Source organism: Trachurus japonicus, chromosome 9 (genome assembly GCF_045865225.1).
Source record: "Trachurus japonicus isolate A0001 chromosome 9, Traja_1.0".
Taxonomy (NCBI): Eukaryota; Metazoa; Chordata; class Actinopteri; order Carangiformes; family Carangidae; genus Trachurus; species Trachurus japonicus.
The window spans coordinates 9,644,351-9,672,012 of record NC_140915.1 but is presented as its reverse complement, the minus strand read 5'-3'; the positions used below and the strand labels follow the sequence as shown (position 1 = coordinate 9,672,012).

Genomic DNA, 27,662 nt, shown 5'->3' with positions numbered 1-27,662 from the left:
AGGAGAAAACTGTCCATCAAAACTATATCATTTTAGCAACCGGCTGTCCCTCTGAAAAAATCCAGAGTCACGACCTCGCCGCATTCCACGCAGGAGGAGCGCACACACCGCCGTCACCACGGGGATAAAGATGCCGAGGAGGAGGAGGAGCGGGCCCGTGTGTTTTGGGGAAGGTTTCAGGCTGTAGGTGTATCAGATGGCAAACAGCCGGGGAATGACCGAGGAGAGGAGGACATCTCTGGGGACGGAGACCATAAATTCACTCTGTCTTTTACTTTCTTTGTTAAGGACGAAACATGTTGCAGAAGCATATGAAGACTTTTTTTTTTTTTTTTTTTGGATTAATAATGATCAAAGTCCCGACCTCTGTAAAATATAAAAGTATGAATCATATTTCTGTGCACTGATACATTTCAAATATCATTTCAGAGAGAGTGTAACCCAAGTGATTTACAAATGTGGTTAAGATTACAGGAGATATTACCCAACCGTTTTATTGTGAAACCTACAGTACAGGCCGGGCCAGGGTTCAGGCCTGGTTCTTCTCAGATATCTCAGTATTTATATCAAGATATTTCTCCTTTTCACTCTGAGACTGTGCTAAATATTTTTGCTTTCATGTCTGTTGTGTGTTGTTGCCTGGCAGAAGGACAAAATAATGCAAAAACACATCAGGATCCCAGTTTTAAAGTTGTGCAGAAGTCTATTCAGTGTTCAAAGCTGTATAATAATCAATATAATGATAATAACATCCGAACCAAATGACAGAGAATCATACATTTAATACACAGGTGTCACGTACAACTACAGGAACATGTTACCTGTTGACAGAGGCCCTTATTATAAACTCTAGATATCTTGATGCTGTTCTGTATTTGGTTTTGTTTTTTGACGATTTTCTGTGTTGTCATCATGTTGTTGTGTCTTCATACACATCCCAAAGAAATATTTTTTGTACCAGAATTTTTTAAAAATAAAAAACATATTGTATGTATCAAGAAAAGTTTTTTTTTTAATGTAATATGAATATTGCAAATAAATATATCAGTGGATTTTCTTATGGATTATGTTTTATATGAAATGCAGTTGTTGCACCGAGTTACGACGGCTAATACGGGAGATGAGGAGGATATGTTAGTAATGTGTGTCTCACCGAGATCCTGCTGGTCCAGGGGTCACTGTGGTCGACTAATGAAAGACAGGTGCCTGTGTGTGCATGTGTGTGTGTGCGTGCGCGAGTGCGTGTGTGTGCGTGTGTGTGATGACAGGACTGTGCTCGCTGATGTTCTCCAAGCCCTCTGAGGTCATGACAGTTCTTTGCTTTGGTCTAAAACAGACCTGAGCGCTGATTACTCACCAGTGTTTTCCCTGTTTTCGATATGAGAACGAGTGGAACTCCTCTTCCTCTTCGTCCTCCTCCTCCTCCCCCGACTCTAATGATTAGACATTATTAACGTGTCACAATGTCACAAAGTGAAAGTTTTGTCTTTTGTCTTCTGCTATATCTCCTCTGAGGACATAAGAGGCCAGAAGGGATTAAAGGCTATGTCTGCACACACACGCATTTGGACTGACCTCTAGAGCTGGACCAAGACATGAGCGAACTAAGCACCTGCTTAGGACCACTTGACCACTTGGGGGCCCAAGAGCAAATATGAATGTAGCTATGGCTGAGGCTGCTGTCATATAACGCAAATAACAGTGGAGAATATTCCTGCATCCTGGCCTCGAGTGGAGCAGGTGCAGGCCGAGGCCCAGGTCATGATCCCTGCCGTTCTTGGGGGGGATGGGGGCGTTGCAGAGGCTGGGGTTTAAGGGAATACAGTAGTTCACCAAAAGATGGAATTGAGTCTTTAGTGACTCCCCCTCATGCTGATGAATACTCAGGAGTAGTTTTTTATTCCTCAAAGTGCATCTGGAGACCCGGGAGGCCGGTTCGCAGTCCAACGAAAACTTTATATGAAAGTCAATAGCGTTCGCATTCTGGGAAACTTGTCATACCCCTCAGTTTGAAGTGTGCCTCTGAAAAATCTCCGTTTGAAGGGCCAGATAGCTCTACCACTTCCTCCTAACCCTCGTCTGAACCGGAATCGGGACACCCCTACCACTTCACATGAACGCGCAACACGAAGGGTTAGGGCCAAGGCCTAGGGCTAAGGGGGGAATTGGAATTCGTATGCCCAATTCCAATTCTAATTTTCATCCATACCCCTACCCCTAGCCCTTAACCCTCGCCCCTTGAAACGGAGCTACAAGGGGTAGGGTTGAAAGTCAACCTCTACGAATTTGGACACCCCTTAATAATGTAAGACCTGAAACTGAAATGTTCTGCTACCTATTACAGCAAATTTGTTTTCACAACTATTCCTGCACATGAGCTCTGTGATGCGATCAAAGAGCAGGAAAAAAGAAGAGTTTCTCAATGTAAGTTTCTAATTCATTTTGATCGATTAGATCGTCTCAGGATTGGATGTTAGAATTACTAATTGTCTTATTTAAGAGAAGCCCAATCAGCAGTATAGCGAGCAAAGTCAAAGGCCGTAAATCCAGACAGGAGTAATCACTTCCTGAGATGTTGTAGCTACATCTGAGGATCACATCATCTAGTCCACATGGTTTCCCTGGAGGACCTCGCTCTGTCATGTCGTCACATTATGACTCATGAGAGCAAACTCTGAAAACACAGATTTCATCTTAAGGACACGAAACAATAATGTTGTGATGGTGTTTTATAATAAATGTCATTAATGGTGGCTCCGTTCAATTCAGACATCACATTGAAATCATGATACCAGGTCTCTGAGACTGAATGTGTTTAATGGAATTAACACGTTTTATTATTTGCACAAGGTCCAGCTGGTGTTTGCATTGACTGCAAAGCTACTGCAAATGATTCCTCTGGTATACTCTGAATTTATGCACAAGTCATTTGTCCAGGATTAAGTTTTTTTTTTAAAAAGCACAACAAATAAAAATGAAAACAAGAAGAAGCTCTCTATGAAATGCTAATTGTCCCATTGTGTAACATGAATCAGGAGGAAAGAGAGAAGATTACTCAACACCGAGTTAGAACAAGAGAAGTTTAGCGTTTATTATTCATATTGCTGTTAAATAATGCAGCAGGTCTTTAAACACTGTGTGACCTCAGCACAGAGACACAGCTTGCGTGACAGTGTTTATTTAAAGTTTATCATGAAGAAGCAGCTTTCCTTGTGAACCAGCTCCTCTGCCATCTGCCTCCACTTCCTCTTGTCTTGTCCTTGTGTGTGTGTGTGTGTGTGTGTGTGTGTGTGTGTGTGTGCTGCCCACGTTGGCCCTATAAGTTACATGGCCGTCGCATGAGAGCTGCATACATAACAATATTTTTAATCATTACCTCACTTTCCGTGGACGTCATTGCAGAGCCGTTAAAAGTCACAGCGAATGAGAAAATTAAACAAAATGATAATAAAAGATGATAATGACAGCCAAGAGTCACAGGCTTTCTGTAAATGGAGCCGAGGACATTCACCGCCGAACGTTTTATTCTGTATTTTACAGTCGGTGAAGGTGCCAAAGAGCGGCCATTTGCCAGGATTTAGGAACTGACATCATGGGACTGGATTACTTTGTCATTGCATACGTTAGTCCAAGTCAGGGCCCAGTATGAGGACCAACCTGAGCCACTCTCATCTTCTACTTTGGTGATTGGTTACTGTTAATTTAAATTAGTTGGCATCTGTGATTTGCTGTCATTCATTTTGGAAGACAGAATCACAAATCTTTAAAATGACAATGGACATACATGTTTGAGGTAACACTCCATAGTTTTTCTCAACCTGAGAATCACAAGTCAAGTCAAGTCAGTTATTATTTACATGGTGCCAGCTCACAATTGTCATTGATGTGTGTTTGGTTCAAGACCCAACAAAAAACAAAATTTACTCATTTTTAAAGTGAAGAAAAAGATGAAAATATCATTTCACACTGAGTTTTTGTGCATATTGTGCAGCCCCAGTACGAATGGTAACTGTAAATCTGAACACTGATGAAAACTAATACCAGTAGTAATCAATATTATTAATTAACAGCAGGTGTTACAGACATACAGCCTCCAAAACATTAAAAAGGTAAGGTCATCAAGGGAATTCCAGATGCTGCTTTACCTCTGGAGGTTTGGGACCTACAAGTCTTTTTAGGTCCGTAGCAGACCTCTTCATGGATCGGACACAAATTTGTGTGACTTTTTTTTTTTTTTTTTTTTTACTGCACTTTACAAGAGAAAGATGGGGTCTTCAAGAGGAGCAGGAGGGCCAGTGAAAACTCAAATTTTCTTGTAATAGCCTATGTATGCTTTTAACTGCAGTGGAGCTTGATTGAGAGAGATGTTGCAGTCTGCTTCAGCTTTCAGATCTCTTCGCTCCATCAGTGGCACTTGACCTGTGAGTAGTTCAGAGATGTAAATAACTATCAGTGCAAATCTGTTGCATCCGTCCGTCCATCCATCCATAAAATCCTCCCACACACTGGACGACAGGCAGAGTCCACTCCACAGTCTGTTATCACATGTGGTAGCCACTAATTCTCTATGGCTGCCTGCAGCGTAGGCCATCAGAATCAGTGGTTAAACAGTAAAGATTAGTGGTGTAAAATCGGATGCAGTACAACAACTAGCCTACTAACACTAATGCATTACACTCATGAACTGGAAAGTACAGAAAACCCAATTGTTTTTGTTTGAACAACAGGTTAAAGGACTTTATAAAATGAATAACGATGGAACGCACAACCTCAGTAGAATATAGAAAAAATAGGCCTACTTGAATGTGAGAAATGCAATTCAAGAATGATTGTAGGCTAAATGATACAGTCTATGAATATGAATTTTAGTTTTGTAGGTAGAAAGTCAACCCTTCTTGGAGAAATGTTGGCACAGTGATAGCCTAGTTAACTATGTAGTGGTCTGTAGCTAATTCCTGGCAAATGTCTTTGTGTTGTGTAGTAGCCTATGCATCGTCTTTGTTAGGCTATAAACTAACACAAACAAACAAACAAAAAAACAAAAACGATTTAGCTCTGACCTAAGTTTTCTGCTCTTTATTTTGACAGGGGGAACCACAGGAAACAACATCCTAAGTAGGCTATGACTTTTTCTAGGCCCTCTTCAAAAAAAGAAAAGAAAAGAAAAGAAAAAAGACGAATTAATTTGTGCGATAAACTGAACAAGTGCTGTCCCTTTTTTAATAAGTTCCAGCTGGAGGAATTGTATGTTTTGACCTTTTACAGTCTATGGTTTTGACCGGACACTATTTAAGAGGCCATTTTTGTGTTGTGTGTGTGTTTTTTTTAGGACTTCCGGGTTGGTTGCTATGGCAGCACCGTGTACAACACAGAGCACGTAGTGAACATGATGGAGTACAGCACGGCCGCGCGTTTTCACGATTCAATCACTCGGTTTAAAACCTACGAGGATTACCTGGACTCCAAAGTAACGCGGATGGATTTACTTTACCTACAGGTGAGTGAGTGGCACAGGTACAAACTGTTGACGTCTGCCCTCTTTGTACTGCGTCAGAACCGCCTTGATAAAGTTGTCAATTTAAGTTTTTTTGGCCATTTTGTAAAAGTTCATGTTGATAAAACACAAGTTGTGACAAGTTTTCTGAATCTCCAACATCCTGTCTTTCATTCGGCGTGAAACAAATAATCTTATTCGGCCCTATAAACAATAAAAACATCGTTTGTTTCAGCTATAACCTTGTTCTGGCCTACCACGACCACGACAGCTAGAAAGTTGGTTTTAAGTTGATTTTTACGGGATTATCTGTCGTTTAAAACAGTTAGATGATTGCCGAATTGAACATGGTGTTCTTACAATTGTTAATCTGTTTTATTGGACGTTAGACGCTGGCTTTGACTGTTGCTAATTAGCAAAGTAACACGGTTGCTAAAATTGTGAATGGAGTCTGGCCCACGGGGATCCGTAGTTAAAATGAAATATAAAGAGTGAGTGTTTGTATTATTGTCATCGCCGACATCTCTCGTTATTTTGTTGACAGTTTTCATTGACTAACATTCACTTTCCTGTATTTACAGCACTTGTACAAATGTGAACTGTAACAGGAGTTTAGGGTTTGTTGGTGTAGTACCTACGGACAGACGCTAGGTGGCAGTCGCACACAGGCTTGGTAGCAGCGTTTAAAACTATGGAAGATACAACTAATCTGGTTATTTGAAGTCTTTTAACTGGAAACAATAATATGTTATGATTATATAGTTATTTCTGTTATAAAACCAAAACCAGGACTTAATTGGTAATAGGTCAATGGATTGTAGGTATCAGACACAATTTACAGAATTCACCACAAGTCCTATAGGTCCACTTTTACATAATGGTCTCATTGCCACTATTACCATAGTACTCATTCATTCAGTCTTTATTGAGAGCACCTCTCATGGAGGGTTCATAGTAAAAGGATTGAAATTGTAAATTAGGATTGAAAAAAAAAAGGTAAAACACCACAACAAGGCACTGAAATCTGTAAAATGAAACCAAAATGATCTAAAATTAAAACAACATGTCCAATAATTCAGAAGTCTCACTTTATGTCAGTCATTATTATTACAACATACACAGGCCAAAAGTTTGGAAGGAAGATCACATTTTTAAACAAAAAAGATAGTTTCATTGATGACTAACAAAAAAAACATGAATGTTATATAAAGAGTCACTTATCCGAATACATTTTTACTATAATTATAAGGTATTTGGGTTTGTCTTCCTTAGAGTTTGCTTTCTTCAAAGTAAACTCAACACGAGGCATTCGTTCCACAAGTTTTTGAAGGTAGCTTATGTGCCAGGAATTGCACTCCAAGCTTTCTTATGTAAGTTCATCATTGAGAGACTGCTGATTCGTGGGATGCACTTTTCTGACTGATCGATACAAATTGTCCCACACAAGCTCAACTGGAGGGAGGTCTGAGGCGTGATTTTTCGTTTCACTGACCTTTTTCTATCATCATAACTTCTAGTTTCTTCCTCTAGTCTCTTCGGGGTGTAGTGAACTCCTTTGTTGGACACCATTCAGCATTTTGCAATTTCTTTTTTCAGTGTATCCTTCTTTCCTCAATGTCTGTACTCTTGCACTCGTGTTTCTCTCCAGCCATCTCTGTGGTGGTAGTTTGTCAGACATATGAACACAGTTGAGATTTATTGGGACCGTTGTATGCAAACTCCCAAAAGCCAAAGAGTTAAAGTGAATAATGAAAATTGTGATTTGTTTTTGCACTGAAGTTGTGATTCTTGCAAATCTTCTCAACCCCCTTTATTCTGTTGAAGGGATACTTCACCCAAAATCGATAATTCACCAATATTCTACTCACCGTCATGCCAAGGAAGGGTTTGGAGAACTTTCAGAGTCATCAAAAAGCTTTAGGAGTTCCAGGGAGGGTCCAGCTGGCAACGGATTTTCATATAATGGCAGCGGATAGAGTTCACTTTTGAATCGTCCAAAAACACAATATGAAACATCCAAATATCTCCATACTGCTCGAGATTTGCTGCGAGATGTTCATTTGTTGATGTGTAAACACGGAAGAACATCTCGCAGTAAATCTCATGCAGCCACTGGGAGCTGCTGCTACAACAAGGATAAAAACAGAGATCACATTAATTTTTTCTGAACAACTTTTCCATGTGGCGGCTTCAGGACACTTGGGTCAGTACAGACGAGCAGTATGGAGGTATCTGGATGTTTCATAGTGTGTGTTTTAGACAATTCAAAAGTGAACTCTATCCGCCGCCATTATATGAAAATCCGTTGCCAGCTGGACCCCCCCTGGAACTCCTAAAGCGTTTTGATGACTCTGAAAGTTCTCCAAACCCTTCCTTGGCTTGACGGTGAGTAGATGATTGGTGGTGAATTATCGATTTTCGGTGAAGTATCCCTTTAACATTTATTCAGTAACATCAAATGAAGTGCATACCAATGAAAGGCAAAATTTGATCATGCAGTAAATACATAGCAAATACAATACATACTGGTTTAAAGACAGACATTGTGAACAGAAACTTGAAGTTGCTTTCAAACTTTTGGCCCGTAGTGTTCAACATGTTGACCTCATTATGCCCTTAAAATAAAGCTGGCTGACACACAATGAAAGTCCATGTTCACATTTACCATTATTTCAAATGGAGGTGTCAGAGTTTATGTTTACAGCTTATAACAGTGCAGGTTTCAGTCAACCTGCATGTCAGAAACAGGCAGTCCTGCCTTCGGCCAGTAGATGGCACACTTGTTAATGATATACCAAGCTGCTGCTGCTGCTGCTGCTGCTTTGGCCACTTTGTTTGAACACCTGTGTCCACACAGAGAAGAGAGCGTGTCCTATCTGACCTGATAATCAGCTGCAGTCAATCATATCAAACTCAATCACCCCTGTGTTGTGACAGAACCCAGTCAGTCCGGGTCATCTAACCTGTGCGGTCACGCCGACGATGACGCCTACTTTCTGATAAATCAGCTAATTATAAACCTATTTTTTCGCGCCCCCCCCCTCCTCAGATTATGTAATTTTAGGGACTTGTCACAAACTATGAGCGTGAACTCAGGGAACCGAGGTAGTTAGCAACCAGGTCGTATTACAAAGTCACTGTGGCCTTGGCCGTCGACGTTGTGGAGCATTAGTCCAAGTCCTGGTGTGTCGACGGTAAGAAGCAGTTCATTCAAATAGACTTATTCAATGAGCCTTGAAAATGAAGACAATGATTTTCAGGCCAATTTTAGGACCGGGCAAATGTCTGAGACTCATTTCTGGTGAGCCACATCAAAGTTGAAGGAAAATATAACTTTTCCTCTCGGGTGCGGACACGGGCCCGGCTGCGAGGATTTTGGGTAGGAGGACATGTGGCAGAAGCTTTGATCTGACAAGCCACAGGATTTGACAGCAAGATTTGGTTTTTAGATGATGACTTTATGGCTTGGCTTTAATGACGGTGGCTCTGCAAACGGTGATTGGAATAATGTAGCTAACAATCCCTACTACAGAGACACACACACACACACACACACACACACACACTTAGAACATGAATGGACCTGTGTGTGTATGCATGAAATCACACTGAAACCACAAAACTGAACTGTATCTGCAGCTTGTGGTGTTGCAGAGCAGGATATCGCTTCCACATTTTGGGGTAGGGAGGTAAAATAACATCTTTAAGCTAAAAAGGCTTTAGTGGTGAGTAAATCCAAAAATCTTAGTCCGTGGTTGACATAATATCTAATTTCATCTCTTGCAGCGGTGATTAATGAGCAGGACTCAGATCCAGGATGTAAGACAATCTGGATTTATGTTTTATCTAAACCAGCCACTGATGCATCAATCAAAGGAGAATTAATAGTTTAGGTCATTTGTCAAGTAAAAAAATACCAAATATTCTTCTGTTGTGGCTTCTAAACTCTCTTTTCTGACATGGTGAATTGAGCATCTTTATGTTTTTGGGGCTGAAGATGACACCTTGAGTTCAGAGAAAATCTCACCGACATTTTTCATAACTTTTAAAGCTCAAATATTTTCCTCGTCTTCTGTGTTTTTATTTGAAGTGTTGATATGTGTTTTTTTTCAAGCCATAAACCATCTCAGTGTAGTTTTACATCTCCTTTTCAGGCTTTTCTCTCTGGAGGTCGGTGTCAGCCAATCAGAATTGGCCTCTCTTCTGATTGGCTGACTGTTTTCTGAGGGATTGAGTAGAAATATAGTGTAGATTTTTAGGTGAACAAATAGGCCTAATGCAAAAGGTTGGATGGGGGGTCCAGGCGGTCGGGACTTGGGGGCATAGTTGAGTGGTGACTGCTTAGTTGTGACATCACAAAGTGACAGGAAGTCCTGACTGGCTGGTTTTAAGGCTCATTTCTGAATACAGGCTGGGGGCATTTCTTTGTGGACTGAGGCTTTGATACTTTCACAGTATTAATATAGAACCTAAAGCTGCTTTATGATAAAAAAAGAATTTGTATCTCCCTTTATACAACACAAGACCTTTAAATGTTTAACAATAAAAACAAAAAAACACTTGTTTGTTGCACCGTTACACCACATTTCAATACCAAAAACCTCCAACAGTCTCCAGATGTGACTGCGGGCCATGTCCCCTCTCCTTGACTGACTCCTCTCCCTCTCCCTTGTCTGTTGCAGAGCAGGGAGTTGGCTCGTGAGCTGGTGGAGCACGGCCACAAGGGCACGGTCCTGAGCAGGGAGGAATTCGAGGAGAAGAAAGCAGCTGCACAGGCTGCAGAGGCTGCGAGGAGCAACGCTCTGTACAACAGGAGCCGGCCAATGTGAGTTAACTCCCCCCCTCCTCCTCCTCCTCCTAACCCACCACCACCACCACCAGGCTCACTGAGGTGTGGTCTGCAATGACTAACAAGGGAGACAACCTCACACTAATCACCAGGCAGATGCTACATAGAATATCAGGAGACTCTGAGAATGAAGTTTGGTTTGTGTTAGAGTCTGAATGTGGTCGGTGAAATCTGGGAATCAATCAGTCAGTGCGGGCGAGGAGAAGAAAAGTTGCTCCTCTGGTTTCAGCCTCTTGGAGTCGGTGTCCTGTGGTTAATAGCTACCGATGCAGTGTGAAAGAATAATATTTCTTTCAGTGAGTGATCCTCAAGTCTTTTTTCACCCAGAATTTATCTGTCTGCTGCGGTGGTGGAAGCTGGGAGCGTTGTGAAGTCTCGGCTCAGTTTCAGCTCCAAGTCGGGTCTGGTTGTAATTTTATAAACGGATATATACGACAGAAAAGTGGCTCTTAACTCGCTCCCAGTGGAGTCTGATTAGATATTGTGCGATTGGTGTTTTTTTGTGTTGCTACATACGGTAAATAGTACTGGCCACTAGCACTGGACAAAAACAGTGTTTCAGACAGAAAATAGCAGTGGGGTTTTTTTTTTTTTTGCCTCAAGTGGCCCGAGGTGGTGTGGGTGTGTTGTTATTGTCCCCATGTCTTGACAGTTGCAAGAAACAGAGGAGAAATGTTCTGGCTGAATGTATGTGTATTGTTGAATAATGGTACATTGTGTTACAGGAAAAAGTCCCACCGATTTACGCTGTTCTTGTTTTATTTGAAATGTCGATTCCATAAGAAGATATATATATTTTTTTTAGCTGTAAAAAAATCGGAAACAATCCCAGACTCTTCTGATTGGCTGTTTTCTGGGTGTTTCAATAAAGATAGAGCAGATTTTAGGTAAAACATTCAGAGGAATTAATTCCTGTAAGGTTGGATTGTAGATCCAGGGGGGCGGGGCTTGGTGACTTGTTTAGTTGTGACATCACAAAGTGACAGGAAGTCCTGACGGCTGGTTTTAAGGCTCAGTTTCTGAATACAGTCTGTGTGCATTTCTCTGTGGACTGAGGCTTTGATATTTTCACAGTATTAATATAGAACCTAGAGCTAATCAATAATGACAGTACACATCTAACTCTATACAATATGGGACCTTTAATTATCTATTTCGACAGAGAGTGAGGTGAATTTTAAACAAAGTGTGAATGCACTCAAAATCTATTGAGAGCTGCAGAAACAGAGTGAGTTAATAACTGTGCAGGTTTGAAATGTTTGTAGAAATGTGCTGTCTAGAAAAACACCAATGCAACTAAAGATTAATATCTTCACTATCATTTAATTTGCTATTTACTTTACTGATTAATCACTTGATTGAGTTAGAAAGATAGTGATAAAAAAACATTTACCATTTCTTAGTCCACCTGATGCCGTTTACTTGTTTTGATCAAGGTCTAAAGATATTGAATTTATTATGACAAAGACAAACAGCAAATTACATTCTACAAATAAGAGCCAGACGTCAGGTACATGACCTGCATGGAAAAAGACTTTTACTCGCCCCATCTGTCCAAATTCAGATTAAAAAAAAAAAAATGCACCGAATGACAACAACTACAAACTGGAGAGCTGTGCAGAGCAGGCGGCCCCTCCCGAGGAAAGTGATCACACAGATTTTGTTCTCATTCTTGATAAAGCCATGTGGCTGTGGTATCTCCTTTGATGACAAGCCAGAACAGACTCCAAATAAGACCATTCACCACACACACATATACACACACACACACACACGGCTTTGGAGTATCCAAACATTTACCTGCTAGGTGTTGCATTTGATTGAACCCTCAGATGCTTATCCAAACGTGCAGATGTCTCACCGTTGCCTCCCTCCTCCCCCCTCCCTCTTCCTCCAAACGTCTGTGAACATCAGTGACACTGGTGAAATGGGAGCCTCCACACCTGCAGTTACAGTGATATTAGGCCACAAAGCCTTTCATCTTGTCCCAGCAGGATCGGGGGAAATGTTGTACGGGAACACTGGGACGTTATATACACAGTAGTCTGTTCCGTTTCCAAGATCTACATCCATGTGGACTCTGTTTTTGAAAGGCCGCCATCCTGAATGAGATGTGTTTGCGTGCGTCCTGGATACACGATCGACACAACATCCAGTCAGACTCGCTGATTTGAAAAAGGAAGATCTACGAGTACGAGTATCAAATTCTCACCTCGTGTAGGCTCGAAAGCTTTGCAGGTTTTTTTTTTTTACGACGGCTGCTGTAGTTTGTAGTGGATTCACAATGGATTCCAGAGCTACACCATAATAAATCATCTAAAATAAATACTGACATGTAATATATTGCGTTTTTCTGTATTGCCGCTTCATAGTAGGTGGCGGTATATTATCAATCATTTTACAGAAAGAACCTTGGCCTACGTTAAATGAAAACTTGAAACGTGAAAAAAAACCTTGTCAGTCATCAGGTGGGCTTTCCAGACTCCTCCAGAAATCAATACGTTTTGCAAAAAAACTGAAAAAGGAAACACTTGCATATTCAAGTCGTTGCACCATGGCCCTTAGGGAACCAGTTCAAACCGAATCAGTCGTTATATTAACTCACATAATGTAAACGGAAACCAACTCACAGATGTAGTTTGTCAATTTCTGTTTTGCACAAAACTGCGATGGAAACCTGACTACTGCATTGGTGTCAGTATTTAAAAATAAAAAAGTCATTGCAATCAATGGAAACCAGTGTTGTAGATGATGTGTGATCTTTCTGACTGCAGTTTCAGTCCCACATGATCAAACAAACTCCAGATTTCTTTAAACACAATCAGCGAAACACACACACAAAAAAACAATGAATCAATTTAACTGCAGGAGCTGAATATCTTGCTGTAGTATTTTCACACTTGGATCCAGCCGTGCAAAACCAATGCAACTTTTTTTCTTTCCTTAACCACGTGTTTACTGAGCGTCAACACCACAAAGAGTAAAAAAAAAAAAAAAATTTAAAAAAAATGGAGCAGAGTTGCTTCCAGTTTCCTTTTTTTAACGACTGTGGAACCACCAGAGATGTTTGGTGCTAAACCAGCACCTACATCCTTTTTTTTAATTTTATTTTTGGTTGTTGTCTTTTGCCAGGATCAATTATGGCCTGGTTTTGTTTTTGATGGGCGCTCCTGCAGTGGACAGATGGAAATGCTCCGTTAATAATCGGACGTCGCTGGGAAAGACATCACTCAGAAGCGTCTCGCCGAGTGTTGTTGTTCTGAGCCGACCGGACCGCAGCAAGTGGGTTTTGAATCGTCTCCAAGGTAATTAACCAGCGGTGTTATGCTATTTCAAAAGGAAAACACTTTACATTGGACGCGATCCTGTTCTAGGTAAATGATAGCTTATAGCAAATTAATGTAATCTTTTTTTTTTTTTTAACATTAAATAATAATCCGATACGTCTGCTTGTCTTTGAGGCTTCCTTACATTTTTGTCAGTCATTATTTGACCTCGTGACACTTGTGTGAAAAATCTTATTACGTTTCACCTGCTGTTTGGATTACGGCTCCAAAGCTAACAACCTGTAGGTGACTACGAGCCGACATGTGTTTTGTATATATATGTGGTTTTTGAAATAATTAACAGCTTTAATTGCTTTCCCACCCTTGAAAATTTGACATCTTGCAAAAGACCTTGACAAGACAGAAAAAAAAGGAAAAAAAAGTGCAGCACTCGCAGACTTTTTCCATCAAAAGTGGTCAGTTTAAGTCGTGTGCCCCCCCCCCGCCCCCCCAACATGCCTCTTTCTCTCTCTGTCTCAATGCAGATTGCTCTTTCCTCTGTGGTTTTTCTGATTGGACTTCCACCAAACTGACCCCCTGACCCCCCTGTTATGGTCGCACTGTGAAAACACGGGCCCCCAGGATGCAATGTACCACCTGCAAAGTGGCTGAGCACAATCAGTACAGTGTTCACTGCTGACCGCCGCCACAAAAAGCTGGCAGCTGCACGGTAAACAACCTAAATGTAGTAAATCGCTGGCTGCAGAAGACGAAGATGAAGAAGTAGAAGAAAACAAAGTGAGGAGTTGGGAACAGCCATCGATTTGGATTTACGTTTATTATTTAAATTCAAAATTTGCAGGCTTTTTGCACTTGCACACTCTTCCTCCATGCTGTTTTGGGAATGCCTCTGTAGGCCGTAAAGGGATAGTTCACCCAAAATTCAAATTTCACTCATTATCTACTCACCCTCATGTCGACTAAGAGCTGGGAGAAGTTTCAGAGTCCTCCGTGCCTTCTCTGAGTTACGGGGGGGTCCGCGCAGCAGAATTTGTCCATATAATGGTTGTCAATGGATACCAACTTTCTTCGTCCAAAAAGACACACCAAAAAACATCCAAATACCTCCATACTGCTCGTCTGTAATGTCCCTCTTGTATTGAAGCCCCAACATGAGAAATTGTTCCGCCGGTCCGTGCAAATCACGCGAGATTTGCACTGACACAGGAAGAGCAGTGAACCGAGACACTGGGATCTTCCGCTACAAACAAGCTTAAAATATAGAATTATTTAATTTTTTTCAGAACAATTTCTCATGTCGGGACTTCAGTACAAGAGGGACATTACAGACGAGCAGTATGGAGGTATTTGGATGTTTTTTGGTGTGTCTTTTTGGACAAATGAAGTTGGTATCCATTGACAACCATTATATGGACAAATACTGCTGCGCGGACCCCCCCGTAACTCAGAGAAGCCACGGATAACTCTGAAAATTCTCACAGCTCTTAGTCGACATGAGGGTGAGTAGATAATGAGTGAAATTTGAATTTTGGGTGAACTATCACTTTAACCTATGTCTCCTGAGGCATGTCTTTTTTCACTGCTCTGTCACTGCTCTGTGTTTTTCCCCCCCTTCCTTTCTCTTCTTTGTAACCTCCCCTCGCGCCCTTGGAGACCTTTAGTGCCTGCAGGTGTATAAATAGAGCTGTTTTCAATTAAGGCCGAACCTCGCCTGTAGCGTGCATCTGATCAATGAATGCCCCTGCACCTGTGGTAATAAAATACCAAGGGAGTGGAGATAGCGCCGTGAATGCTAATCAGATGTTTGCCCTGTTGTTGCCCTGTCTCATTCTTAAGGACAACACGCTTCCTCCTGACAGCTTGTGAGGCTGTGAGGGGGAGGAAAAGGGGGGTAAAAAAAGACCAAACAAAAGGCCCGGTGCTCTCGTCAGACATAAGTGAAATTCAATACGTTATTGAAGAGAAAAAAAAGGAAAGGAAACTTCAATGAATGAGATGCTTAGTCATGTTGTGTGGTTGTTTGGTTAGCGAGAAACCAAACAGGTCGTCACAATCAATAGCTGTTGAAGACCAGTTCCCTGTTGGAATTTAGATTAAAAAAAACAAAAAAAAGAACAGATGTTTTTGATGTTTGGTCAACTTGTGTTAATTAAACTGTGGAAAGATGAATCTAAATCAATCTGATAACAAGGTCCTGAAATGATTTGAATCTGAACCATGGGGTCAGATTTGATGAAAGAAAGTGTTCAAGAACAATTTAAAGATGTAGGCCATATAGTGTCATGTCACGACTTTTACCACGGCAGAACATAAATATCTTGTTCTTTTTATGTAATATTCTCAAACTGCCAGATGTTGCCCATGAATATCGAATACACCCCCCAAAATTAAGAAGTCTCAACAGTTTAGCATTTTTTCATCACGGAATAAGAATAACATTTGATCTAAAAAGTCAGAGACAAACAAGAGGAGAAGGGGAGCGCTGCTGAGCAGACGTGAGGCCTCCATTTCCTGCCTGCTCCGGCTCTGGCTCGGGCCCAGAAGTCCATGTCAGCATATGTCCTGACCTCGCGTGTGCTCACGGCAGCGCTGCGAGGTTTCCATCAGGCTCCCCGCGATCTCCCCACAGCGCAAACCACAGCCATGCTCATTGTCCATTGTGCTGCTGCTACGTTTTTACAGTCCGCCTCAAGAATTCTCCGCTCTCTCTAACTCGCTCCTCTATATTAAAAGTGAGCCATCACTCGCTGCGCCAAGTAAAACCAGTGCCACGAAACACGCACGGCGAATACATTTCACTTGCTCGGATCCGGCCTCCAGATGCTTAGCGAAAATAAGATTGTGGATGTGACTGACATGAGAAGCCTCACAAAGCTGATCCCATAGGCTCATTTTTAGCGAGCCAAACCACCGCCACTCTCCTCCGCTGCTACTCTGGCGAGGGCCCTCGGGCGACGAGGTTTTGCAGTCTCTATTACATTTGCTGTCAAGCCAATTGCCTTCCTTGCACTTTGCGATTTTGGACGGGTGTGTAAATTTGGAGCTCTCTCCCCTGCAAGCTCTGTCCAGAGAGACACACATCCTGCCAGGCTTAGGCTCACCACCACATCCCACCGCACAGCACATACATCAACACACGCGGCAGTTCAGCAGCAGCTGGTGCAGCAGATAATAAATAACACGCTGCTGTTTGACCTGGATGTTGCCACTTTTTAACAGTCATTTCATATTTCATATTAATGACTTGATAAATGAAGCATGTGTCCTCGCTCTAGGGCTGCATCAAAGACACCAAGAAAAATATTGTGATTTATTTTAAGAAAATAATTCCAGCTAAAAGTGTTGTAGAGATTTTGTCAAGGTGCAGGTAGGTGGACCCAGCGGCTTCCTGGTTTCACTGTGTTCTGCTTGTATTGAATCGCTGCAGCGTCAAACTGACTATTTACATTCACACTTTAATTCTTACAGTAGTAAAATGCTAATTCTGGACAAACACAGAAAGGGTAGGACTGGGATCAGCCATGGCTGTAGCCTCTTAAAGGGATAGTTCACCTCAAATTTGGGAGTCCTCCGTGCCTTCTCGGAGTTACGGGGGGGTCCGCGCCACAGCATTTGTCCATATAATGGTTGTGAATGGGGCTCACTTTTCTTCGTCCAAAAAGACACACCAAAAAACATCCAAATACCTCCATAGTGCTCATCTGTAATGTCCCTCTTGTATTGAAGCCCCGACATGAGAAATTGTTCCGCCGGTCAGTGCAAATCACGCAAGATTTGACACAGGAAGAGCAGCGAAGCTCAGCAAGACACTGGGAGCTTCCGCTACAAACAAGCTTAAAATATAGACTTATTTAATTTTTTTTGGAACAATTTCTCATGTCGGGGCTTCAATACAAGAGGGACATTACAGACGAGCAGTATGGAGGTATTTGGATGTTTTTTGGTGTGTCTTTTTGGACGAAGAAAAGTGAGCACCATTCACAACCATGATATGGACAAATACTGCTGTGCGGACCCCCCTGTAACTCGGAGAAGGCATGGAGGATTTCAATTTTGGGTGAACTATCCCTTTAATTAAAGTATACCTGGAATATATCTGGGAAAAAAAAAAAAAAAATGATTATAAATAAAAGTGTATACTTGGAATGATCCCTATCTATTGACGTATTGGACAACAAAGTTATAGGGAATGTTTATGTTGTTGCATCATTGATACTTGATTAATATTTTTGCGGTTGTTTTGCGACGCAACCACTCCAGGTTCCAATTAGGACTGAATTATGTGACTTCATCAGCATAAATCATCCAAACACTGTGATGACTTGTGATTATTGGTGCTACGTGGTTTCTTCTTTTTTTTATTGAGCCTTGCACTTTTAATATTTGACAGTTTGATTATGTTTCAAGTGATTAAAGGTCCCATGTTGTCTATATTAGTACTCTACTCTGATCGGCTCACCATCTTGTTGTTATTAGACCTCCTACTAGAGAAACTTAAGGAGATGTAAAGCTGCATTGTGACGATTTTTGGTTCTCAAAACCGCAAATATATCTGCTTAAATACTGTAGATAATACTTCAAATAAAAGACAGGCAAAGTTTAAAATAAAGGCCTTTCTAAGTTGGTGGTGTGACCTTTGGTTGGTGTCCATCACTGTCTGTTAGTTAGGACTAACAAGACCCACTCAGGAGGTGAGGCAGGTGTCTGCATAGTTTGTTTCCAAGCATTTCCAGACTGAAATGCAATGCAGGAGTTATAACTAAACTTAACTAAACTAGAAGTGTCCATTAAGGGACTTGAAAACTCTGGAGTGAGATCCATGGACCGTTAGTTGGACAAGATCAAAGACACATGATGAGTTTCTAAATGTCTCTTTGTTGGTTCATCTTCCCAACGTTAGCCCAAAGATTTGTTGCATTTCCAATGGGCAGCGGTGATATGAGCCACTGATCCCACCCAGCAGAAATGATAAAGCTGAACACGTTTGCTGATTAAATCCCACTTTGCAGCATCTCACTTCTTCAGATGCACAGGAAGAGCGAAGCCGTGTTGATGTGCTATTTTGGACCGTACGTGATAGAGGCCGCCTCGCTCTCACCACACCACACCCAGCAGACTATGGCTAAGTGCCCCTGATAAAGGGCAGGAAATGGTTTCCACATCACAGCTTTTCCCATCAGGCTACCAGGCCGCACAATCGTCTTCTCCTTTGTACTCCTAAGGAGGATGAGTGTCACGGATTAAGTGGCCTACAAGGTTCTCCAGGAGGCAAGGTCTGGAGGGAAGGGGGGGGGGTCTCTCATCTGTCGTTGAATTATTGCCACCTTGTTTTAATTGATTTCGGAGCGTAAGCATGACTCCATAGGTTTGGATGGAGTCCCGGCTCCTGAGTAGTTCCAGCAGTTTATAAACCAGAAATAAACCTGTAAGAATTTTCTTGCTAAGGAAATTCTTCGCTAATCAGCAGTTGAAATGAGTTGAGAAATAACTTTTAAATGATTTCATATGTGTTGCTTTGCATTACAATGTAAGCTAATAAACTGATGATGGAGAAACCACACTAGTAGACATGTGCGAGACAGACAGCCACTCAGCGGTGAGGGCCTGCTCCCTCCCTTCAGGACCTACTCCCTCTGAAGAAGATGATCTTCTCAAAGACGTGGAGGCTTCCCGTGGCTCTATCTACACATCCCACAACCTCTATGTCTCTTTCTGTCACTGCTTGGACGGCAGTAGGATATCAATCTTTGAATATTGAAGGATTTGCACGACACGCTCCCCGAATGGAACGCGTCTAAAAGTTTGCTTCAAAAAGAAGTCAGCATGAAAAAGATGACAATGATTTCCTTTGATCCGCACCCAAAAAAACATGCAGTTCGCAAGCAGCACGAAACGCACAATGTGCAACACCCCCCAACCCCCCCAAAAGCCAACGTGGCCACAATACACAAAGAAAACTCAGGTAGAATATCATGCGTAGCACATGTGTAACTGATACATTCAGCTCATTGTAATCAGAGGTGACAGAGGATTTTAGAAAAAGCCCAAAATAAAGTAAATTGTCATGCTGTGTGGAATTTCCCTTGACGTCCACCAGCCCAAAATAATATTTTCCATAAGATTCATTTTCCCAAGCACTCAGGAAAAATACTCTGGTACAGTATGTGTTGTTTCTGAAGAAATCACCGTATTATTGAAAGTTCCCATCTGTCATACTGTCAAAAGCTGCCGGCTAATGAAAGCTTCAATCTGCTAATCCGTCTCCAGAATACAAGGGGAAATTATTTTTCAGAGCACAACGTCTTTTTACCCGACGTGACGTGAAATTAGCTGCTCGTTCGCCAGTTTGCTGAGTGTTTATTTGCAGAACGAAGGCTACGCATTAAGGAGGAACGCCACAGGCCCCCATTCCTCAAATACATTTTGATATGGCATTTCCGTAATTATTATTATACAGGGAATTACTTGCTGGTGCAAATTTTGATATGAGTGAAAATGACTTTAACAACTTGTAAGATTTGACCCTTGTTGAAGTCATTTCGGTCTTCACACCTCCTGCATCCAAAACACTAAAGAACCAGTCTAATTAATGTCTAATATATCCAAGAGCCTGACATTTGCCGTTGCTCTATAAGATCATCAATATTGTTCACTTCATCTGGGGCCTGTCACAAGGCTTCGGCCCAGCGCTGTCCTTCCTCCTCTCAGCTGTGCAAACAGATAATGAAATTGTCTCTCGAGTCCATCACAGAGATAAATCATTGTTGAGGCTGTAGGTCGGTGAGGCTTAGGTTAACACACTTCTGAAGGTGATGGACGTGGATATATTTGGTGGCAAACACACGAACAGCAGGCACTTAGGGAAAGGTGAAAGGGCAAGCGGGCCGGGTTTTACACAGTCGTGTCAACTTTGACAACATAGCACTGAAGGAAGCAAAGTATGGTTGATGTTTCATAACGGGTTCATGTGCATAAATTGCTAAAAATTTTATATCAAAGAATTGTTTTTCAATTGGAATCCATTCCAAATTTCCAAGATTTGGGAAGTTGTGAAGAATCTAGTCGCAGGAAGCACATTGTGGATGTTTTAATCAGCCCTGATTAGACTCAAAGAAGCATCAGAACTTCACTTGTTTTTATTCTCATGTCTTAAAAAAAGAAAAATCATCTGTGCTTAAAGATGTTAGAAATACAGAAATAGGAAATCCAGAGCACGTCTCACGGGGTTAGACATTTACTGAGTTTAAAACATCAGCTTCAGGAAGAAGGAGCCTGGGCTTTGGTATGGTTGAACTGGTTTCACTGTAACGCTGTGTTTACACATGTGTAAACACACTTGGAAGGACGGTCGCTGTGCAGTAACAGCTGTTCGCCCCCCAACCGAGGTTGGACGAAGCGTCACATCAACTCCATGGAGCATTGATTGATTTTTTAAATTCTTGCCAACGGTGCAGTATGTAATTGATGAAATGATCGGAAACACTATCGAGTTTCTACAGCTGAGTTGTTGAGAAATTGATTGTTGTTTATCTAGCTTGATATTTATGGGTCTCTAGCCCCTAACGATAGATTACATTTCAACAGCCTTAGTCTTTATGGATCACGGTTCATTGGCCCAACAACTTCGAACAAACAGCTGTTTCTGGTACAAATCAGGGCCGGTCCTAGGCAGGCATATATGAGGGGTTGGTCAGAAATGTGAAGGGGGCATCATGTGAACACATCATGCTCCAGCACTTTATTTCTCCATGCTTATAGTAACTTCATTGAATTGGGTTGTTGACTATGTGTCCAACCTGGAGAACCGGATTGCACTTTGTCAGGCCTCTACCTTCAGACCTGTCCAACTAGGGGCCGGGGGGGCCAACCAGGGTCTTAGAGCCCAAATTTGTTACTGTTGTAATGCAAAGAGCCACATTATATGGGGGGTTAGGGGAGCATATACCTGAAGATGCATTGCAAACCCAGTGGGGGTAAAAAAGGTGAGTAGCTAAAATTTTGTGATTTTAAAATGTGAGTGAAGCATTCTGGTGTACTCTGAGAAGGGAGGGGGTCTACTATGGTCAAGATTTACAAAACTGAAAGGCAGTCTTATGAATATATATATATAAAAAAAAAAAAAAGAACAGAACATTTTAGAGAAGAACAGTATCCCTTTTTCAACAGATTTTTGTGCTACTGCAGATAATTTTGTCAACTTGTAATAAACACATTTTTTGAGTATATTAAAATGTGCTTTCTCAACTTCTAAAATTTGGATTTGAGGGGGCAAGACATTTATTTGAGGGGGCGCTGCCCCCTCTTGCCCCTGTGTAGCGCTGGCCCTGGTACAAATCTTTCCTCATTTGCATTTTTGAATAGTATTTGCTGCTTAATTAGAAATCTGTATATTTTTAATGAAAACAACCAATACTGTTTTTTTCTGTTCAACTGCTGGGAAAACGTAGATAGTCTTAAGCATAAACAACCAGTAACTGAGCAACACGTTGTGTGGCTGTTATGCTGTTTTGTTAAACCATAGTAACTATAGTAAATAGATTGTGTTTCTTTTCTGTTGAGGAAAGTGTCAGCAGATCCTGAGTGTGTTTCTCACTGTTAACTGACACATAACAGCAACATACTCTTTGTAAAAATAATGTTATATCTGTAGGACAGATGTTCTTTTTTTTTTTTCAACGAGCCAGATGATGACCGTTCACATCCCTTCCTCCATTCTTTTTTTTTCTTTTTTTTTTCCCATAATTCCAGGGCCCACCTGCCTTGACCACAGTCCAAAAACAAGACACTTAAAACACAGGCCCAGATCACAGTTAGCTTAATACCTCGTCATTAGCCACTAATAACCATCATTTAATCGTGAAATTCTTGTTATCCCTCCTAAATGAGGCTTGATAAGAAATTTGTTAATTGACGGGAAACTCAAACTTGCAGCGGTCCATGTGTTTTGCTGAAGTATTATTCACTCTCCGTGACTGTGTGTGTTGCTTTAGCTACTGGATGGGGTAACCCCAGTCACTTGCCTCCTCAACACCTGTGTTTACTTTGGGGCCTCGGCCCCCATGACCCAGCAGCAATCCTTCACTCACTCAGGAGATGGAGTGAAGTTCCAGCCTCCAAATATGTGCTGTCCCTGCACTTTTACCACCGTGTGATTCCTCTTAAGACTTTCATTGTGGGGCACGGGCCAAACGACAAGTATAAATTACAATCCTTTTCCAAATTCTGGTAAATTTAAACATTCAGATTCTGAGCTCTTTCACCATGATGTTAAGCTAGAGCAGAAATTGGCTGTTTGTCCGTGCTTGTTGTGGTTGTTGAGGCTTTTTAAAGTGCTTTGGGAATGGAAAGCGGATCTGAGGAGCCATTAGTGTAGAATATAACCGAACTTGTCTTGTCGTTGGCCCGAGCAGCAGACGGGAATGGATGCAGCAAAATTGTGAATATTCAGCAGTAACGTAAAAAGATGAAAGAAACAGATTTATAACTGGAGGGTTGCCGGTTCAAACTTGCAGGTGTGTTCAAGGAAGTTTGGGATTTTGACTTCCCCCTCACGACTTCTGTTCAAGGCCGAGCGCTCTGGTTTGATTCAGAGCAAATGTGTCTGTAGCAGCAACTATCCAAAACTTCCTGTTTACCCTTTTCCTTTGATCAGATTAGCCCTAATTCAAATCAACTGTATTTCATTGAGACAACGATCCTGCACAGCTTCCTAGTACAGAATTCCACCTTCTCTGGTTAAATGCAGACCAGCTGTGGAGGAGCGTGTTTATATTTCTGAGAGAAAGGTTTTGCAAAACATTTTGTTTTGGTATCGGCGTATAAACTCCTAAACGCTACTTCTGTTTCTGTGTAGTTAGTTTAAGTGTTCTTGAGCAAAGCACTTGATGCTCATCACTACCCAATGATCAGACAAGTAGGTTGTTTGCTCCTGCAGTGTAATACACCAATGACTTCATCAGATAGGAAAATGTGAAAGTATGGGCCACGTATCAAATCAATACCAATAGTACTATACTGTCCTGCTCAGTTAGTGTCAGTGAGCCAATCAGCATGCAGCATACTTGGACCACGATCTAATTGGATTGGCTGTTTATCTACATCCATGCACAAAGACTAGTTTACACCCTAATTTGTAGGTTATTGTAGCTTTCTTTGTGTTAAAAATGGATTTGATAGAATTGGTATTGTAAAATGTTTAATTTAGAGTCAGTATCACTAATTGAAGAAATATTTTTGAAGTTGAATTACTGGAAATTTAAATATTCCATAGTTCACAGTTTGTTTGTTTTTATGTGAGGGTTTGATATCCTAAATAAGATATACTGTATTTATGGTTTTAAGTTAAAACTCATCTCAGTGTGGCTCTCCAGACTCTGAATTGTCATAAAAGTTTAGATATTTAGTTTAGATTATTTGATTGTTTTAAATAAATTTTAAAAAAAGTTCAAAGTAATCCAGCCACTTGTAGAAGACGATGTGTCCGGGTGTCATTCTCGTTGTGACATCACAAAGTTGCAGAAAGGCCTGAGTGTTTCTAATCAGTAAATACTGTGCTTGAAATGAGACTTGAGGTGTAAATTTATCAGTTGACACATGGGAAAAAAAGTCAATTCAAACACATTCAGTTCAGATCAGTCTCTATACTGTACTATGAGTGTACCTCAACTCTACATTTCTCCCCCTCGGTGTTGGTAACCACATGACGGCCTGTTTACGGCCTGTGAGACGTTCACTCGCTGTGGATCTGATGAAAAGTTTTTTGCACAGTCAATTCTGGAGGCAGGCCAGAGCTCTGTTGCTGGTACTGCAGTGTTAACTGTTCAAATATTAGTGCCAATGTTATTTCAGGTGTGGATACGGTCGGTGTGTGCCAGAACCTAGTTTCCATGGAAACGGGCCAGCCGAAATGCAAAAAAAAAGCTGCGACGGTATCGTATAAAGCCATTAAACTCTCTTTTGATTAATATTGCCCTGCGTTGGTGAGATTGGCGCGGGCAGCTGTGACGTTGGTGGGTTTTTACACTCTTCACTCTCCTGTCAGAGCGGGAACGTTGACCTCTCAACAATATTTATGATCATTTCTGTTAAGAGGTGGTATTTGGAGTATTCGGGAGTGTCCCGGGAGCTTGGCAGGTTGGGTGAAGTGCTGCGTTCTGACATACTTGAAGCAGGTCGAGTCGGCCTCATGGCTCTGACTGCATGTCAGCCTCGCTCTCTTTTGTTTTTCTGCACATTCATTCATTGCATTAACCAATTTGATATTTGACTGATCATATATTTTGAAAATAATTCAGCAAATGAAGGTCATTTAGGTAATTGTGAGTGTCGAGTTAGGCCTGAGTACACTGAAGCTACAGTACAGTATATTAAAGGGTGAAAAGCTTCCATAAGGATCCTTTAAGGCACTGTGTGACTTTTTTTTCTCAGGTTAAGAGAAACATTTCAAACCGTTTGAGTGTTGTCTTTTCCAGGACACTGGCAAGTGCAGGAAAAGAACTCAAAGATAACTTCCTGAAAGCCCTGGCAGAGCGCGAGGAGGCCAACCGCACTGGGAAAATGACTGTGAGTACATTATTACAGCACTCCAATTGCTACGTAATGGGATTCCCCTCAAATATTTCTGCAATTCCATTAGGATGGGAACAGAATCCATACTGTGTCAAGTTGAGTGGAAATGCCCCCCCCAACCCCAGCTCACCCCAACCACCTCTACCCCCTTTACTCCAAAGACCTGAGAGCCCGCTGCCCGCCCTTCTCTCACCCATAAAACTATGTTTACCAAACTCTAACTACCTCGTCCTGTGTGTGCTGTTCAGATGGAGCCAGCACAATAATTTATAAAGAGGGCCTCCTCACCTGAGGAGCCTTGAAGGGGCCGAACCAATCTAAAGAGCATTTATGACCCTCCCTGCTATATGTAGTTTATTTAACCTTGCAGCAACACTTTGAATCTTCACAACATAAAGTGTATGATTAGTTTAAATATTAACTTGTTCAAGTTATGGATTAAAGGGAGCGTGGTATGCAAAAACATATACATAACATATATGAGCATATAGTATATTGTGATTTCAGTGTGAATGGTCATTTTCACTTAAAACATAATGTAATGATGATGATGTCTTTGTAGCGACACAACACTTGTTGTTGGTGCTGACAGTGCACAACGTTGTTAGATAGATAGATAGATAGATAGATAGATAGATAGATAGATAGATAGATAGATAGATAGATAGATAGATAGATAGATAGATAGATAGATAGATAGATAGATAGATAGATAGATGCTGCGATTTAGATATTGCATTTGGCCACACTGCAATTTCAGTAACATTACAATTAATTATGCAGCATTACTTACCACCGGTTGTTATTGTTCAAAAAATTAAAATAGCCATTAAATTATAGACTGTCGTCTAGTCTGAAAAAATATAAATGTCCCTTAATTTTACTGGCACAGCATAAGGAAAAACATGGAAAGACTACTACAGCCATCAGAGGGGGGGTGAATAGTTCCTGGTGATTCTTGAAGAGTGCTTTTTCTTGGAATGCCGGTCCTTAACTTCTCGTGGCTCCAAAGGTCTGCTTGATACACATTTCATCACTTATGTCCATTCAGACATGTGTGGACATGTTTGTCACTAGTGTTTTTGGACTTGAGCTGAGCCGTCATAGTAACAGGGCTCATCATCACCTGCTAGGACTGTCTGGGTCAGGTGTGTTGTTAGGAGCTGAGGTGACGCATCGTTTTTGGTGCGGAAAGATTAGATAATTGGTGCAGCTGGTAGACGGTGGTTGATACCATGGATACGGAGAGCAGGAGGAGTTGGATTACAGTAGCTTGCCCATCTCTCTGGCAGACGTCACTGAGGCAGTCTGAAAGGTTTGCAGTGCCAAGGTGGAAGGCACGGCTGAGGTTTGTGTTGAAACTATAGGTGCGTTTACATGGACACAAATATTCGGAATAAAAGGCTGATCCGAATAAAAATGTGTCATGTAAACACGTCAATTGGAAGATTCTGATCGGATTCGGCTCGATCCGAAAGAAATTCTGTTCAGATCGAGAGGGGTGGTTTATACCGATCGTTATTCCGAACGAGGTCCATGTAAACACTTATTCCGATCATTACATCCTTTCCCACTAGCGTGACTTGGCTGTACACGGTTCTACTCGGTTCTTATTTATTAGCCTATTCATTTTTGCTTTTACACACTCCAGTGTGACGTCCGACAGGAATCAAACCCGCTAAGTTTAAAAACACCCTGGCAGCAGCGCACACGGATCTACTGAGACTTGTTATCTGTCACCTGAGTTAACGAGGTGGACGAGTGAGTTTGGAGCTGGTGAGAGGAGAGAAAAAAGAGAGTGAGTAGTAGCCTACCGACCCGATATCGCCGTGTATCTCGCTTTCAGAGTAATCCTGCTTCTTTCCCCGCTCTCTCTCCGTTGTCTTCACCGTCTTCCACTGACGTAACTCCCCAAATGTCCAGAGCGCACATGGCTAATTAATATGCACGTGCTGTTTTGCATTGACCATATGGTTGTGTTTGGGTGTATAGAGGGCGGGATATGGCGTGTTCACATCCGCACTTTTCATGGGTCCGGTGTGATTTATCAATGGCAGGAACAGTAGTAGCTACACGTTGCTGAGTCTGCTTAATAACGATATAGGAGTACAGCAACAGCTCTTAAAATCTGGCGCAGGTCCATTTTGAGTAGGCTACTGAATGGGATAAACTGAGCCACTTCCGCGTTTATTGGTTTGTTTACAGTAGTACAGGAAGTAGGTACAACTCTTCTTCTGCTGTTGTTTTAGGGAAAAAGACAGCTCTGCGCATGTCAAAATGCTGTTATTCTGAATAAAGCTTGGTGCATGTGTACGCACGTCATGATCGGATTATTTGATTTTGCGCCCATGTAAACAGTGGATTCGGATTTTCCGATCCCTCAAATTTTTAATCTGATTAAGAAAATTTGCGCATGTAAACACAGCTTATGAGACCTTAAAGGGACAACGAGGAGTTTCTATTT

At 41.6% G+C, this 27,662-nt stretch overlaps 1 protein-coding gene and 1 long non-coding RNA gene across 3 annotated transcripts in view; one reads left to right on the top strand and one right to left on the bottom strand.

Annotated features, from left to right (window-relative positions):
- Positions 1–14,657, bottom strand: part of LOC146980968 (uncharacterized) — a 330,839-nt gene extending 316,182 nt beyond the window's left edge. For both annotated transcript variants that reach the window (XR_015036562.1, XR_015036563.1), the window contains exon 1: positions 14,579–14,657. This is a non-coding gene — a long non-coding RNA (uncharacterized LOC146980968). The remainder of the gene's footprint in view (positions 1–14,578) is intronic.
- cfap299 (cilia and flagella associated protein 299) overlaps positions 5,362–27,662 on the top strand; it is a 93,388-nt gene continuing 71,087 nt past the window's right edge. The window contains exons 1-3 of the mRNA XM_085785892.1: positions 5,362–5,497; positions 10,177–10,319; positions 25,102–25,192. Of these exons, the coding sequence (XP_085642018.1) occupies positions 5,387–5,497; positions 10,177–10,319; positions 25,102–25,192 (345 nt within the window). The 5' untranslated portion in view covers positions 5,362–5,386. The remainder of the gene's footprint in view (positions 5,498–10,176; positions 10,320–25,101; positions 25,193–27,662) is intronic.